Consider the following 17,352-nt stretch of genomic DNA (forward strand, 5'->3'; position numbering starts at 1 on the left):
TGTACTTCTGGAGGTTCTCGATCCACATACTGCTGGAGTCTAGCTTGTAGGATTTTAAGCATAACTTTACTAGCATGTGAAATGAGTACAGTGGTGCAATAGTTTGAACATTCTTTGGCATTGCCATTCTTTAGAATTGGAATGTAAACTGACCTTTTCCAATCCTGTGGCCACTGTTGAGTTGTCCAAATTTGCTGGCAAATTGGATGTAGCACTTTTACTGCATCGTCTTTTAAGATTTTGAATAGCTCAACTGGAATACTGTCACGTCCACTAGCTTTGATGTTGCTCAGATTTCCTAAGGCCCACTTCACTTCACATTCTAGGACAGTGGTGGTGAACCTTTTAGAGACGAAGTGCCTAAACTGCAACCCAAAACCCACTTATTTATCACTGGGTGCCAGGTGGGCGTGGCCCACTGGGTGGGTGTGGCTGTGGTGGTCATGGAAGATTGGGTGGGTGTGGTCACCTCAATGTTGCTCATGGGGAGGGACACCTGTGGGGGGGGGTTGGGGGAGCTCCAGGAGGTCTCTGGCAGGTGGGGCAGTAGGCAGGAGACTCATCCTGTTGGGTGAGGCGAGGCAGGGTGGGGGTGCCATTGCCATGGGGCAAGTCAAGGGCTGGGGCAGCTGCTGCCTGACACCATCGGCCCCCGCACACAGAAGCCAGCGACTGCATGGGGGCCAACAGTGTCCGTCAGTATCCAGAGCCTGCCGGTCCCTTGACAGGCACACTCTGGGTCTCCGCAGCCCGTCGCCAGCAGTTCAAAGAAGCCGCCTCCGAGATGGATGGTCGGCCAACTGCTGAGGAGGTGATGCAGTGGGTCGTGCCTGGGAAAAGGAGCATGCGAGGCCAGGAGGGACGGGATGGGGGGGGAGGGAAACCAGCTGTGCTGGGATGCATTCAGCCATGTGGGACCTCGGCAAATTAGCAGGCGGCTGGTTGAAGAGGGACAGTTGCCACCTCCGGGGCATGGCGTGGGTGTCCACAGAGAGGGCTCTGAGTGCCACCTCTGGCACCCATGCAATAGGTTCGCCACCACTGTTCTAGGACAGTGTTTTTCAACCTTTTTTGGGCAAAGGCACACTTGTTTCATGAAAAAAATCACGAGGCACTCCACCGTTTTCCGCACCGTTGGACCTCCCCACGGTCGCTACACGAACGGTCGTAAGTCGAGGATGGCCTGTGTTCTCAAGGGGTTGGACTAGATGACCTCCAAGGTCCCTTCCAACTTCTTCTTCTTCTTCTTCTTATTCTTATTATTAGCCTCTTTATTTTATTTTATTTTGGGGCTTTTGTTTGTTTGTTTTTGCTGTGAAGGAAAAGGAAAGCTTGCATTTCTTTTTAATTTATCTTTCTGTATTTTCTTTTTTCTCTTCTTTTCTTCCTTCCTTCCTTCCCTCTCTTCCCTCCCTCTCTTTTCTTTATCTTCCTTCCTTCCTTTCTTTCTCCCACTTTCTTTCCCTCCCTCTCTCAATTTCTTGCTTTCTACATGTTGTGGAAATTGGAAGCTACTTGCATTTCTTTTTAATTTTTCTTTCTGCATTTTTCTCCTTCATTTATTTTTCTTTCTTTCTTTCTTTCCTTCTTTCTTTTCTCTTTCTTTTCTTTCTTTCTTTCTATCTTCCTTCCTTTCTTTCCTGCCTTTCTCTCTCCCACTTTCTTTCCCTCCCTCTCTCAATTTCTTGCTTTCTACTTGTTGTGGAAACTGGAAGCTACTTGCATTTCTTTTTAATTTTTCTTCCTGCTTTTTTTCCTTCCTTCCTTCCTCCCTTCCTCTCTCTCTCTCTTTCTTTTCTATTCTCCTTTTTTTCTTTCTCCCTCCCTTTTCCCCTTCCCCCTTTCTCCTTTTTCCCCTTCCTTTCTTCTTTCTTTCTCACCTTTACCATCAAAAGCACTTCACTCCAGAGGGGGGGGGGAAAACCCCAAAGGTTTTTAATTGCTTTGGTCCAAAGGACATTTTATTATGCAACGTATCAAAAGGACAGGTAAAAAAAAATCAGCCATGTAATTTTTCAGACGCAAGCGAAGCCTCCAAGAGCGAAGTGGTCAGATCCCTCTATTTCGGGCTGGGGCGAGGGGTCGCGGCGAGCAAAGAAAGCGGAGCCAGGCAGCCGACCAGGCGGGAGTCTCGCATCCTCAGCCGCGCGGGGAGTAAGGAGTAAGCGGCGCGTGCTGGGGAAGAAGAGCTTTTTCGAACGTTGCAGGCAACCAACCACGCGACAGCTCAGGCGAGCCGGGCTGGCCGCCCGTCCGTCCTCTTCCGATAAGCGAGCCGGTCGCCTCTCCCCAGCTTCTCTCTCTTCAGCAAGAGACCCTCCGAAGCCAGAGAAGGGGGCGGAGCTACGCTGCCGTGGAGCCCTGGTGCCTAGAGAGGTCGAGCCCACTTCTTTTCCCGGGCTTTTGCTTCCAGCTTAGCCAAGGCTCCGGTGCCCAGCGCTCCCCACCAGAGAGTCTTGCAGCGCCGCTCCGCCCGCGGCTGTTCCTCCTCCTCCTCCTCCTCTCACCGCTGTCTCCTAGGTCAGTATTTTTTCAATTTTTCCCACGGCACACCAGGCAACATCTCGCGGCACACTAGTGTGCCGCGGAACAGTGGTTGAAAAACACTGTTCTAGGATGTCTGGCTCGAGGTCAGTGACCACCTCATCGTGGTTATCAGGGACGTTAAGCTCGTTCTTGTATAGTTCTTCTGTGTAATTTTGCCACCTCTTCTTAATCTCTTCTGCCTCTGTTAGGACCCTGCCATTTTGGTCCTTTATCATGCCCATTTTTGCATGAAACGTTCCCTTCATCGCTCCAATTTTCTTGAAGAGATCTCTGGTCCTCCCTATTCTATTGTTTTCTTCTATTTCTTTGCACCGTTCATTTAAGAAGGCATTCTTATCTCTTTTAGCTATTCTCTAGAATTCTGCATTCAACTGGGTGTATTTTTCTCTTTCTCCCTTGCCTTTCGCTTCCCTTCTTACCTCAGCTATTTGCAAAGCTTCCTCAGACGGCCATTTTGCTTTCTTGCATTTCTTTTTCTTTGGGATGGTTTTAGTTGCTACCTCTTGTACAATGATGCAAACCTCAGTCCATAGTTCTTCAGGCACTCTGTCTATCAAATCTAATTCCTTAAATTTGTCACCTCTACTGTGTATTCATCAGGGATATGATTGTAGTTCATATCTGAGTGGGCTAATGCTTTTCCCTATTTTCTTCAATTTAAGCCTAAATTTTGCAATGAGAAGCTCATGATCTGAGCCACAGTCAGCTCCTGGTCTTGTTTTTACTGACTGTATAAAGCTTCTCCATCTTTGGCTACAGAGCTCATAGTCAATCGGATTTCTGTGTTGGCCGTCTGGTGATGTCCATGTGTAGAGCCGTCTCTTGGGTTGTTGGAAAAGTGTTTGCTATGACCATCGTATTCTCTTGACAAAATTCTATCAGCCTGTGCCCTGCTTCATTTTGTACTCCAAGGCCAAACTTGTCTGTTATTCCGGTTATCTTTTGGCTTCCTAATTTTGCATTCCAATCCCTCACGATGATAAGGACATCATTTTTTGGTGTTAATTCTATACAGTGCTATAGGGCTTCATAGAACCGGTCAATTGCATCCTCTTCAGCACCAGTGGTTGGGGCATATACTCGGACTACTGTGATATTGAATGATTTGCCTTGGATTCGCACTGAGATCATTCTGTCATTTTGGGGAGTGTATCCCAGTATTGCTCTTCCTACTCTTTTATTGACTATGAAGGCTACTCCATTTCTTTTGAGGGATTCTTGCCCACAGTAGTATACCTGATGGTCATCTGAATTAAATTCACCCATTCCTGTCCATTTTAGTTCACTGATACCTAATGTTGATGTTCAGTCTTATCATCTCTTGTTTGACCATGTCCAGCTTGCCTTGATTCATGGATCTTACATTCCATGTTCCTATGGAGAAAAAAATCTTTACAGCATCGGACTTTCCTTTCACCACCAGACACATCCACAGCTGAGTGTCCTTTCAGCTTTGGCCCAGTCGCTTCATTCTTTCTGGCGCTACTAGTACTAGCCCTCTGCTCTTCCCCAGTAGCATATTGGACGCCTTCCGACCTGAGGGGCTCATCTTCCAGCGTCATATCGTTTTGCCTTTTGGTACTGTCCATAAGGTTTTCATGGCAGAGATACTGGAGTGGGTTGCCATTTCCTTCTCCAGTGGATCACGTTTTGTCAGAACTCTCTGCTAGGACCTGTCTGTCTTGGGTGGCCCTGCACGGCATAGCTCATAGCGTTATGCAAGCCTCTTTGCTGCGACAAGGCAGTAATCCATAAAGGGGCCATACATATATTGTTTAAATGATTAAGCCTAGCTTCTCAGTTGTGCGATAAACCTAAACGTTTTAATAATGGTTATCTTCTTTCCTCTAAGAGGAAATACTTTTGGAAGCCTTCAGGATTTCAATCAATAATGGCATCGTGCTCTTTGCTGACCCACAGATCACCAGAGCGCATAGCTTCCGGGGAAGGCTCCACAGAGGGACCCGGAAGTGGCGTCAACCATAGAGTTGCGGCGGCCTCCTATATAGTCCATAGTGGGTTTCATCCGGAAGTTAGGCCTGGGCGTCCCTCCTCGGCCTAGTTGCCCCAGCAACTGACAGGCGAGCTGGAAACATGGCGGCCGAGGCCTGCATGGCTGGAGGAGACTGCGCGGCGGCGCCAACAGCAGCAGAACCGAACCCCGCCTGGACCGAATCCGGGCTCTGCTTGCAACGCTACCTGGCGCGGCTCAAGGCTCTGCGGCTCGCTCCGGACCCCAGCCAGGCCCCGGGAGGGGAGAACGTCGACCGCCGCCGCCCCGAGCTCCACCTGCTCTTCGACGAGCTCATTTCCGAGACCTGCGGCCCGGGGGGAGCGGCGCCGTGGGGGCCGAAGCCGGAGGCGAGTACCCGGAGAAGGGAGAGGAGCGGGCGGGGAGCCTGATGGGGTGGAGGAAAGAAGACTCCAAGCAAGGGTGGCTCCTCCAGGATCATCGTCCACAGGCGGGGCCAGTTTGACTGGCCCTTTTCCATTCCATCATTCTATAATATTCTTTTTTAATTCTTTTCTCCCCCCCCCACGATTTTGCGTAGCTGCTTCAGCTTTTGTGTAGCTTCTCCTGGCTGTCTTTGCATGCAAAGTGTGTATGTCAAGTCAAGTTGCTTCACTGGGAGAAAAATAGGGAGAGTTATTGGGGAAAATGTGAAACACTTGTGCCTGTACGTCCACGAGGTGACTTTTTATTTCCAAAGCAATAATAAAATGTTAACCTCACAGCAACAAATTTATCAGATAACTTGGGTTAAGAGATGCTGACCTGCTCATGATGTTTGGAGTTTCCGTAAATGACTGAATTTAAATCCACCCCCTGTCATACCCTAGCACCATAACTTCTATGTCATATTGGTAGTCCTTGACTTCTGACCACAAAGAAGCCCAAAAATTCTGTTGTTAAGTGAGACGGTTAAGTGAGTTTTGCCCCATTTTACGACCTTTCTTGCCACAGTTGTTAAGTGAATCATTGGAGTTGTTAAGTTAGTGACACGGTCATTAAGTGAATCTGGCTTCCCCATTGACTTTGCTTGTCAGAAGGTCGCAAAAGGGGATCGCATGACCCCAGGACACTGCAACTATTGGAAATATAAGCGCTTGAATTTTGATTATGTGATCATGGGGATGCTGCAATGGTCATGCGTGTGAAAAATGGTCATAAGTCACTTTTTTCAGTGCAGTTATAATTTCAAACAGTCACTAAATGAACTGTTGTAAGTTGAGGGCTACCTGTATTGACATTCAATTTTATCTCACTTCTCTGTTTACTTTCAGAGCATTAAAAATAACGAATGCACCTTCTTTTGTCATCTTTTATGTGGCAGGACATTTGTGAACTGATTGTCCAAGCTTGTAAACTAGTCCAGCTTAATCAAGAACATCTTGTTAATAAAGTATGCCAATTAATTCATCAGCTGCTCAATAGATTCCAGGTGAGAAAACTATATATTTTTGCCATATTCTGATGGAGCGTCTAATTTTAAATCAGCTACTATTTCAAATTCTCATAATTGTTTTCATTGACTTGATAATATATTGAGCCTTCTTGTATACATTATAAAAGAAGAGTTATTATGCTGCCATCTGTGGGCGCGCCAGACCTGTGGAACCGCCTTCCGGTTGAGCTCCGGATGGCCCCCGACCTGCGCTCCTTCCGGCGTGATTTAAAAACTTATCTATTTGAACAATCTGGCCTGGTCTGATGGGTTTGGGGTTGGATTTAAATAAGTTTTAACACATTTTTAGTATTGTATTCTTGGGCATAATTATTTAATTCTTTTAACCTCTTTTTTAACTTTTGTATTTACATTTTGATATTTATTGCCCTGTACACTGCCCTGAGTCCTTCGGGAGAAGGGCGGTATAAAAATTTAATAAATAAATAAATAAATAAATAAATAAATAAATAAATAAATAAATAAATAAATAAATAAATAAAAAATAAATATGATATAGTTACTATAAATGCAGCACAGTTTTTTTCTCATTTCAGTATTCGGATGAGACAGCCAGTGGATTTATTAGCTGTTACATTCTTCTGCTTCTGGATGTCATTTTTCATGGATAGGAAACAGTGGTTAATGAAACTGCTTTTATTTAATTTTTATTTTAATTGACTGCTTGCCTAATAAGCTGTTATCCTGAATTCTCCAATGCAGGATCATGCCAACTTAATTTTTCTTTCGGCAATTGCAGGTTGCACTTGATGAAGAGAGCCTGAATTATCTTCTGCCTTACTTTATCTCTGCTCTGAGAAAATGCAGCACTTGGACACATGTTGAAATTCTGCAAGCCTTGGCAGCGTCTGTCTACAACAATGGACACAAGTGCCAGAAGGTAAATTGGAGCATAATTTTTAATATCTTGCTTAGAAGCTTTTTCTGTTTGCATAGTGCAGAGGAATTATGGGCTGAATTATGCTCTTGGACTGGAGGCAAGTCGTTCCACTGATTAATTCTCAGGAAATTCTGCCTTAGTACTAGGTTGGATCTTTCCTTGATTAGTTTCCATCCATTGTTTCTTGTCCTGCCTTCAGATGCTTTGTAGAATAGGTTAACCCCTTTTCTTTGTGGCAGCCCTTTAGATATTGAAACACTGCTATCATGTCACCCATATCATGTCCATCTTTTCATTAAACTAGACCAGCGGCTTTTCTATACCCCACACCTCTAGAATGTTTCTGATATATTCTTGCACCCCTTACAACATTTTGAAACAACGGCACCGAATTATGCATATACACTATAATTTTGAGAACCCAAGTTTTCGCACCCCCTGGAATATCCCCTCGCACCCCCAGTTGGGAACCTCTGAACTAGACATACCCAATTCCTGCAACCGTTTGTCATATGTTTTAGCCTCCAGTCCCCTGAGAATTGCATCTCAATAGCAGAACCATAAAGAAATAGGTTCATAATTCAGCCCATCCCTTTGGATCCCTATGTATCTACCTAGTAACTCCAAGCAGAAGGACTAATAAAACTTTGTAGGTTCTGGTATATTTCTTGAAAATAGAAGAGTTAGTGGAAATGTTATGATCATCTTGACAGAAAGTAATCTGGAGTTCTTGAGTAGTGTTTCTACATCCTCAGTTCTGTTTTTATATTTTTATACCACTTTCACAATATAGATAAATTAAAAATTAAAAAAAATGCTAGTTTTTTTTTTTTGGAAAACTTCAAATATCCTGCGGTAAGGATATTTTTCTAACACCATCCTTCAGATATATTGGTCCAACTCATGTAATATACCGTATTTTCCGGCGTATAAGACGACTGGGCGTATAAGACGACCCCCCAACTTTTGAGATGATTTTCAAGATTTTTCGTCTTATACGCCGGAAAATACTTACATGCCAGTTGCCAAGTGTCCGACACAAGCCCGATTCAGACCCGTCTGATGCAGATGATGCAAAGCCCTGCCGGTTTCCGCCCGATGCCGGACGGCTCCGCCAGTGCCGCCTCGAGAGCGAAGGGCGTGAGGCGCCTGCCACGGCTCCCCGAGGACTCCTTAACACCCGGGGAGCGCGCGCGTGCGCAGGACTGCCCTGCCGGCTCCCACCCGACGCCGGACGGCTTTGCCGGTGCCGCCTCGAGAGGGAAGGGCGTGAGGTGCCTGCCACGGCTCCCCGAGCACTCCTTAGCAGCCGGGGAGCGCGCGTGTGCGCAGGACTGCCCTGCCGGCTCCCGCCAGATGCCAGCCTGCCCTGCTTCCTCCACAGTGAGAGGGGAGGGCGTGCTTTCCCGGGCTCGCTGACTTGCAGCCAAGCCGGAGCCGAAAGGGGCTTTTCCTTCCACCCACCCTTTGGAATAGACGCAAGAGCTCCCGGGGTCTGGCGTTTTCAAGGGGGAGGGGAAGGGGCTGAGAGGCTCTTGGGGGTGGGAAGGGGGAATCACGTTGGAGGGGGAACTGGACTAAGGAGGCTTGAAGTTGCTTTGCAAGAACGAGGGCGCTCGATTGATTTATGTACTATTTTCCGGCGTATAAGACGACTGGGCGTATAAGACGCCCCCCCAACTTTTGAGATGATTTTCATGGGTTAAAAAGTCGTCTTATACGCCCGAAAATACGGTAAGCAATAATCTGTACAGGGAGTGCAGAATTATTAGGCAAGTTGTATTTTTGAGGATTAATTTTATTATTGAACAACAACCATGTTCTCAATGAACCCAAAAAACTCATTAATATCAAAGCTGAATATTTTTGGAAGTAGTTTTTAGTTTGTTTTTAGTTATAGCTATTTTAGGGGGCTATCTGTGTGTGCAGGTGACTATTACTGTGCATAATTATTAGGCAACTTAACAAAAAACAAATATATACCCATTTCAATTATTTATTTTTACCAGTGAAACCAATATAACATCTCAACATTCACAAATATACATTTCTGACATTCAAAAACATAACAAAAACAAATCAGTGACCAATATAGCCACCTTTCTTTGCAAGGACACTCAAAAGCCTGCCATCCATGGATTCTGTCAGTGTTTTGATCTGTTCACCATCAACATTGCGTGCAGCAGCAACCACAGCCTCCCAGACACTGTTCAGAGAGGTGTACTGTTTTCCCTCCTTGTAAATCTCACATTTGATGATGGACCACAGGTTCTCAATGGGGTTCAGATCAGGTGAACAAGGAGGCCATGTCATTAGATTTCCTTCTTTTATACCCTTTCTTGCCAGCCACGCTGTGGAGTACTTGGACGCGTGTGATGGAGCATTGTCCTGCATGAAAATCATGTTTTTCTTGAAGGATGCAGACTTCTTCCTGTACCACTGCTTGAAGAAGGTGTCTTCCAGAAACTGGCAGTAGGACTGGGAGTTGAGCTTGACTCCATCCTCAACCCGAAAAGGCCCCACAAGCTCATCTTTGATGATACCAGCCCAAACCAGTACTCCACCTCCACCTTGCTGGCGTCTGAGTCGGACTGGAGCTCTCTGCCCTTTACCAATCCAGCCACGGGCCCATCCATCTGGCCCATCAAGACTCACTCTCATTTCATCAGTCCATAAAACCTTAGAAAAATCAGTCTTGAGATATTTCTTGGCCCAGTCTTGACGTTTCAGCTTGTGTGTCTTGTTCAGTGGTGGTCGTCTTTCAGCCTTTCTTACCTTGGCCATGTCTCTGAGTATTGCACACCTTGTGCTTTTGGGCACTCCAGTGATGTTGCAGCTCTGAAATATGGCCAAACTGGTGGCAAGTGGCATCTTGGCAGCTGCACGCTTGACTTTTCTCAGTTCATGGGCAGTTATTTTGCGCCTTGGTTTCTCCACACGCTTCTTGCGACCCTGTTGACTATTTTGAATGAAACGCTTGATTGTTCGATGATCACGCTTCAGAAGCTTTGCAATTTTAAGAGTGCTGCATCCCTCTGCAAGATATCTCACTATTTTTGACTTTTCTGAGCCTGTCAAGTCCTTCTTTTGACCCATTTTGCCAAAGGAAAGGAAGTTGCCTAATAATTATGCACACCTGATACAGGGTGTTGATGTCATTAGACCACACCCCTTCTCATTACAGAGATGCACATCACCTAATATGCTTAATTGGTAGTAGGCTTTCGAGCCTATACAGCTTGGAGTAAGACAACATGCATAAAGAGGATGATGTGGTCAAAATACTCATTTGCCTAATAATTCTGCACTCCCTGTAGTGACGGGAACTGAAACTCAATACAGCTTAGTATATAGGCTGTTTGGTGGCTAAATAAAGGAGCTAATTTCCTATCCCATTCTAACTAATCCACAATAATACCTGCTATCTGATGATGGGAAAAACAGTGAGATGTCCTGAATAAAACTTTTCGACTTTTACCTCTATTTTTATTTTAGCCTGAACCTGACCCACATATTTCATTCTGAAACCGTAATAAGACAGAAGGTGACTGAGCCTCTAGAATTCATGCACTAAGCACGCTTTTGTTGTATAACTTCGTTAATTTTAAATTCTGTTTTGCATCTGTTCTCCAATTTGTTCAACAAATATGTGCTGACTGGTGTTTTTTTTAAGTATCTCCCAGATTTGCTGGGGGAAAATGGACTTCTGATGCAGTTCAGCAGCCCGGTTCAAACTGATGCTGAACGGAAAAGAGCTGCAATACACAGCATGGCAAACCTGTGCCTCAGGTATTATCGAAACAAATAGATATGACTTGACTCCTTTCCGTTATGTTGTGCCTCTTCTAGGGATAGAGAATGTAAATATTCCAGCATTGGGGGGGTCGAGAAAAAAATGTCTAAATCTAGTATATAAACATGCCTATACATTCCAGCTTAGGGCACATTTTGGTGGAAGTGTGTTTTCTTTAACTGTAATAATAGGCCTCCAAAATAGCTGCTGTTAACATTCTAGTCCAAAGGTTCTTCACTAAAGAAATACAAATTTAACATATTAATTTTAATTGATTTAATTGTTTTAAACATCAATGGAAGTGATGGAGATGCTACTGAAGAGTACTTTTTCAAAAACAAATTGGTACCCAGCACTTGATGCTAAGCCATAATGTGGTTTATTTGTTTATAGCTTAATGCAATATATGAAACCAGAGTTGCGGTTTGGATGTAAGGGTTGTGGCAGCTTAGTTTGTTCAACAAAGTCTCTGTGTGTTGTTCAGCAAGCCATGGCTAAATGCAGTATTTGAACTCAGTCACTGTTAGGCTATAATATTATTCTTAATATTTTCCTTACTTTAATCACTGTTACATGGAAGAATCTAGACCAGACATGTCAAACACAAGGCCTGGGGGCCAGATCCGGCCCGCGAAGCCATCCTGGAAACAGTGAGGGAACGGCCCCCACTGCCTTGGCCCTGGCCCAGAGACCCTCCTTCTGCCAGAGACCCTCAGATCTGTCCCACTCCTGCCCAGGCCCCCACAGGCACCCTTGATGCCAATGATGTAGAGCTGGCCATGCCCACCCAGTAGGCCATACGCACTCTAGCCACGCCCACCCAGTAGGCCACGCCCACCCAGGCCATGCCCACCCAGCCCCCTGAGGGCAACTGCAATGCTGATGCGGCCCTCAATGAAATTGAGTTTGACATCCCTGATCTAGACAGCTGTAAAAAGATCTGTAATTTCAACACCTTGCCCCAGAAACTCCTAGTATTTAACATTCTACAGCAGAATTGCAAATACAGACAGTACAGAATGAAGCTTTCTGCAGAAAAGACCGGTCAGGCCACATACCTGGAGATATTTTTTAGCTTAAACATGCTTGGAATAAACCCCAAAACTTAACAAATTAAAAAAAAGAGCCCTCAAAGATCAGACTCAGTGGACCACTAGGCTTTTTCTGCCATCGGTTTTCTATGTTTCCGTGTTGCCTAATACTTGGAAGAATAATAGCACAGTGAGATGTTGCTTTTCTTAATAAATCCTTCCTTTATTTCATTGGATAAAGCATTTTGCCCCCTTTCTGCAGAGTCTCAAGATACAATGACCTTTCTGACGTTAAGTGGCTGCTTCTTTCCTTCCACCGCATTTTCTAAACAGATGGGATAAAAAGCATTGCTTCTTTTTCTGCAGTTCATCTTCCTCCTTTGCCTCTGCCTGTCTTTCAGCCTACCTGGACAGCCGTACCTAGAGGAGTCTTACAGAGAAGTCTGTTTTCAGGCTTTCTTGACCATCTTACAGTCTTCCAAAGGAACTGAGGTGGATGACATTGCCTTTTGCATGGTAAGGACAAAGAAGATTACTTAGGATGGAGGTGGGCAATAAGGGGGAGATTGGGGAATGACAGTTTAGCCCTCCCCACTTTCAGGGAACACAGAATGCCTCCCTGTTCTGAGAGGGAGGGGCTGGACTGTTTCGGTCCCTTTTTTTTTTTAAGGCAGGGAGGGCCCATTATTTCCTATGGCGTTCCAATATGTAATTTTTGCAAACCTTCCTCTTTCCGCTACGTATTCAAGATGGACAGTGATTAATATTGATACGTATTTATAGGTAAGGGTGCAGGTATATACATATGTTGTATATAGCATGTTTATATGTGTGTTACGTACGTGTACACTTTTGAGAGCAGGCAACAGGATTTCATTTTTGATGTGGGCCGGTGTGCCCATGGTAAAAAAAAATGACAATAAAGGTTATTTGAGAGTCGAGAAGCATAGCCAGATCTAGGGAGCACCACCCAGCTGCAGATCTGATTTTTCACGGCTAAAGGTAGTCCTCAACTTACAGCAGTTCATTCAGTGACCATTCAGAGTTACCGCCAAACAGAAAAATGACTTATGACCATTTTTCACACTTACGACCATGGCAGCATCCCCGTGGTCACGTGATGAAAAGTCAGATGCTTGGCAACCGACTCGTGTTTATGACGGTTGCAGTGTCCTGAGATCATGTGATCACCTTTTGCGACTTTCTGACAGGCAAAGTCAGTGGGGAAGCCAGATTCACTTAACAACCATGTTGCTAAACAACTGCAGTCATTCACTGAACAACCGTGGCAAGCAATGTCGTAACATGGGGCAAAATTCTCTTAACAAATGTCTCACCTAGCAACAGAAACTTTGGGGTCAATTGTGGTCGTAAGTGGAGGACTACCATGTTTCCCTGAAAGACCTACCCCCAAAATAAGCCCTAGCTTGATTTTTTTGGGGGTGGCGGTAGCGGCGGCCTAATATAAGACCTACCCCGAAAATAAGCCCTAATTTTGGGGGTGAGGCCCGTGCCTAAAAACCAAGCTGGGATGGGAGGGTGGAGCTTATTATTGCAGCCAGGCCTCACATGGATCAACACTTGCCTCGCCGGCCCGCTGCTTTTGCGGCCAAAGGAGCAGCTTCATTCTGCAGCTGAGAATTGTTCTGTACCAGCCTGCTACCGGCCTTGCAGCAAAAGCAGGGACAACCCCTTTACAAACGGCAAGAGGCTGGAATAAAGCCTGCGAAATTTATTAACATAAAACAGAGCAAGACAAGACACCAACCATGAAACAGGAGCTATGAAACAGGAACTATCCAAGCGGTTGCCTTCAGCAAACCAGCCCTCCCACACATTCCCCTTAAATACAGTTCAGGGCGTGGCCTCTCTCTGCCTCCTTCCGAGGAGCCCCATTGCCTTCCTCTGTTTACTCCTGATTGACTGCCTCCTGCGTCGGGCGTCCTTGAACAGGGCCAGCTGTGGGTCATCTTCATCCACGCTGTCAGGCTCACACAGCTGGGTCTCCGTCGTGACCAGGTGGGAGGGGCCCGGCTGAGGGCTCTGCGGAGCCTCAAGGCCATCATCAGCAAGCTCTTCAACACCCCCCTCCTCCTCCTCCTCTGAGTCGTCCGACCCAACTTCCGAACCCACAGGCTGACCCTGAATCACAACAAGAATGGAGCTCCGGCCTGCATTTTGCAGTCAGAGGCCTTTCCGGAAAGGCCTCTACAGCCGAGTGCCGTAACTCGGTACACAGCTGCACAGGCCTTCCAGAAAGGCCTCTGACTGCGAAATGCAGGCCGGAGCTCCATTCTCAGCTGCAGAATGAAGCTGCTCCTTCGGCTGCAAAAGAAGCAGGTCCGGCTGGGCAGGGCTGTCAGTGCCGCTGCCGTGAGGTGAGTAGAAAAGACACCCCCCCCCCCCCAAAAAAAAAAGACATGGTGCCTCTTTTGGAGGCATAAACAAACTAAATAAGAAAGTCTGGGTCTTATTTTCGGGAAAACTCAGTACCTGTACCAGTGCTTACCTTCAACTGGCTACCATCAAATAATCGTTCTGGGGATTGTTATTTTTTCTTTCCTCTGTTTTTCACCCACCCTGCAATTCCATCTGCAATTTCCCCGTACTTTTCTTGTCACTATTGGAAAGGAAAAAAAATAAAGCTAACTTGCTAGTATGTTGTTGATTTATTATTATTATTATTATTATTTATTAAACCTATATACTGCCCTTCTCCCATAGGACCCAGGGCGGTTCACAAGGCAATTAAGACAACATTACAATACAAAAATTAATAACAATTAAAATAGATTAAATTTTCCTTAATTAAAATCTAAAACCCCTATGACTCTGATTAAAAACCCAATTACAATAAGTTAAAAAATTAAAAAATTCCTCTGTCCTGGCCGGAAAGCTCAAAGAGCCAGGTCTTCAGGTCCCGGCGGAACGAACGAAAATCAGGGGCAGTCCTAAGCTCTACGGGTAACTGGTTCCAGAGGGCAGGCGCGCCCACAGAGAAGGCCCTCCCCCTGGGTGTTGCCCGCCGGCAATCCTTTGACCGCCGGCACCCTGAGAAGGCCCTCCCTGTGGGAGCGCACAGGACGAAGGGAACTTGATGCCGGCAGCAGGTGTTCCCTCAGATATCCCGGACCCAAGCCATTTAGAATGCCAAATCTCTATCTCTGTTCATAATTTCCACAGGATGGGCCCTTAGTTCCCAGAAGAAGCACACTGTATGCGGCCCTACTAAAAACAGCATCCCCAACATGACAGGAAAGCTTAGTGCACTCAGGAATTGTAGAGCAGTATTTAATCTCAGCAGCTTTAAGACACGGATTCTCCAGAATGCTGGTTTCGGAATTCTGGGAGTTGAAGTCCACACATCTTAAAGGAGCTGAGTTTGAGAAACATTGATATAGAGACAACTACATCTGAGGGATGGAATGGGGCAATTCAGCATAGCCATGTACTGTGTGGCTTCCTTAATCACTCTTTGGAAGTGGATTAATGATCATGCTTTCGAGTCAATCTTCTCAGATAGGATTCAGACTAGGGGTCTTCAAACGTGGCCCTTTTATGACTTGTGGACTTCGACTCCCAGAATTCCTCAGCCAGCGTGCCTGGCTGAGGAATTCTGGGAGTCGAAGTCCACAAGTCATAAAAAGGGCCAAGTTTGAAGACCCCTGCTCTAGATGATAGAGTTGCGCTACCCCCAGATGGTAATGAAGAATGCTCATTTCTTTTTGTTTCCTTCCAGCTGTTACAAAATGCTTTGAAAGGAATCCAGTCGCTCTTAAACGGAGGAAAGATGAGGCTGACCCAGACTGATCACCTTGGTTCCCTCCTTGCTGCGTTAAAGGTTTAAAGAGATTTAAAGTGGAAATCTTCCCTGTCTTAGCGGAGATTCCCTGAGTATTCCCTAAAACAACCCTGAAAGATTTTTCTTTGATGGGCCTTTGTACTCAAATGTGTAGAAAGCTTTTGAAATGGCTCTGGTTTCTAACATTAGAACTGCACCAACCACAGTACCCACAACTGATTTGATAACAGTGAGTCAAGCAGTTTTGTTTTCTTCTTGGTGTGTCTGTGAAGAAACGGTCAAGCACTGTTACAGGCAGTCCTTGACTTATGACCACAGTTGGGGCCAGAATTTGCTTTCCTAAGCAAGGTGAGTTGTGCCCAATTTTATGACCTTTTTTGCCCCAGTTGTTAAGTGAATCACATGGTCACTAAGCATATCCGGCTTTCCCCATTGAATGCTTGTTGGAAGCTGGCTGGGAAGACCTCAGATGCTGCAACCATTATAAATGCAAGTCAGTTGCCAAGTGATCATATAACTATGGAGAGGCTGTGATGGCTGTATGAGGTCTGGTCATAAGCAACTTTATTCAGGGTTGTTGAGCAGTTGTTAAATGAATGGTTGTAAGTTAAGGACTATCTTACTGCTGTTTTGGGCACTAAATTTGTTGCTGAAATCCAGATTGAGAGTAATAGTATCTATGTTTGAAGTAAATCAGCCAAATCATGAATTATGGTACTTCTGTACTGTAATTATTTTAGCCACAGTTTTGAGTGTGGGTGACTGACAGAATAGGGCTAACTCCAAAATAGTAATGAAAGCATGTAATCTTAAAGCCATGGTGTGCAGTGTGTCTCTGTGTACTGTGCATGTATAATGGGGGAGGCTAGACTGACAGCTGTCACAATAATCCATAGTGCATTATGATGTCCAAAGATAGTTCGCAGCTGGTTTCATATGTCACCCTAAGCCAGAATATGATTGGTTGTTTGAGCTTTGCATCATGAATGCAAATCTAATCTTTGTACAACATGATTTTTATCTCAGTTAAGGTGTGGCCCAACTCATTAGGCTTTATTCAGCAAACCATGATTTGGTGTGAGGTGCCAATTCAGTACCGTGTACACAAAATCTGTCCACTTCCACTTTGTGCCAATGAAACCTGTGCTATCCTGAACAAATTACCAGCTAGTAAGAATTTGGATACCCGTGGCTCATATTTATGACAGTTGCAGTGTCCCCGTGGGTCACGTGATCACCTTTTGCAACCTTCTGACAAGCAGAGTCAATGGGGAAGCCAGATTCACTTAGTAACCGTGGCAAAAAAGGTCGTAAAATGGGGCAAAATTCACTTAACAACTGTCTCGCATAGTAACAGAAATTTGGGGCTCAATTGTGGTCGTAAATCAAGGATTACCTATATTAGCCCTGGAGATTGGAGATAGTTCCATCTGGCTGTGAAATTCGGGTTAGAGATAAATGCTTAATGCTGTCCCCCAGGAGATTCTGAGTTATACTTGGGACATTCTCCTCTCTGCCCCAGGTCCTCTTAAATAGACTATGTTTGGATGATCCCCAGTTTTAAAGTGATGGGAGAAAGGAGGAAATAATTCTGTTTTTTCCTTATCTGCATATATGTTTTGTCTTAATCCCTTAGTTGACTTTTAAAAAAATTCTGCTCCCAAAAGCTGTCAGTACTTTATTCTTCCTTCTTTAGAGAATACTTAAGTCCTTTGAACTGTTTCTCTTCTCTATCATTTCCTCCCCAGGAATGCTATCTTACATCTTCTTGGAGTATTTGTACTTCTGTTTCCACCATCCTCCTTTGTCTCATTTTGTGATTCACTTAACAA

General features: G+C 45.2%; 1 protein-coding gene across 1 annotated transcript in view; it reads left to right on the forward strand.

Moving 5' to 3' along the window:
• The first annotated feature begins 4,633 nt into the window (after nt 1-4,633).
• Nucleotides 4,634-17,352, forward strand: part of HEATR6 (HEAT repeat containing 6) — a 41,497-nt gene continuing 28,778 nt past the window's right edge. Inside the window, exons 1-6 of the mRNA XM_081346569.1 lie at nt 4,634-4,908; nt 5,883-5,990; nt 6,754-6,894; nt 10,568-10,683; nt 12,120-12,234; nt 15,458-15,559. Of these exons, the coding sequence (XP_081202695.1) occupies nt 4,642-4,908; nt 5,883-5,990; nt 6,754-6,894; nt 10,568-10,683; nt 12,120-12,234; nt 15,458-15,559 (849 nt within the window). The 5' untranslated portion in view covers nt 4,634-4,641. The remainder of the gene's footprint in view (nt 4,909-5,882; nt 5,991-6,753; nt 6,895-10,567; nt 10,684-12,119; nt 12,235-15,457; nt 15,560-17,352) is intronic.

This window comes from Vipera berus (assembly GCF_964194415.1).
Source record: "Vipera berus genome assembly, chromosome: 1".
Taxonomy (NCBI): domain Eukaryota; kingdom Metazoa; phylum Chordata; class Lepidosauria; order Squamata; family Viperidae; genus Vipera; species Vipera berus.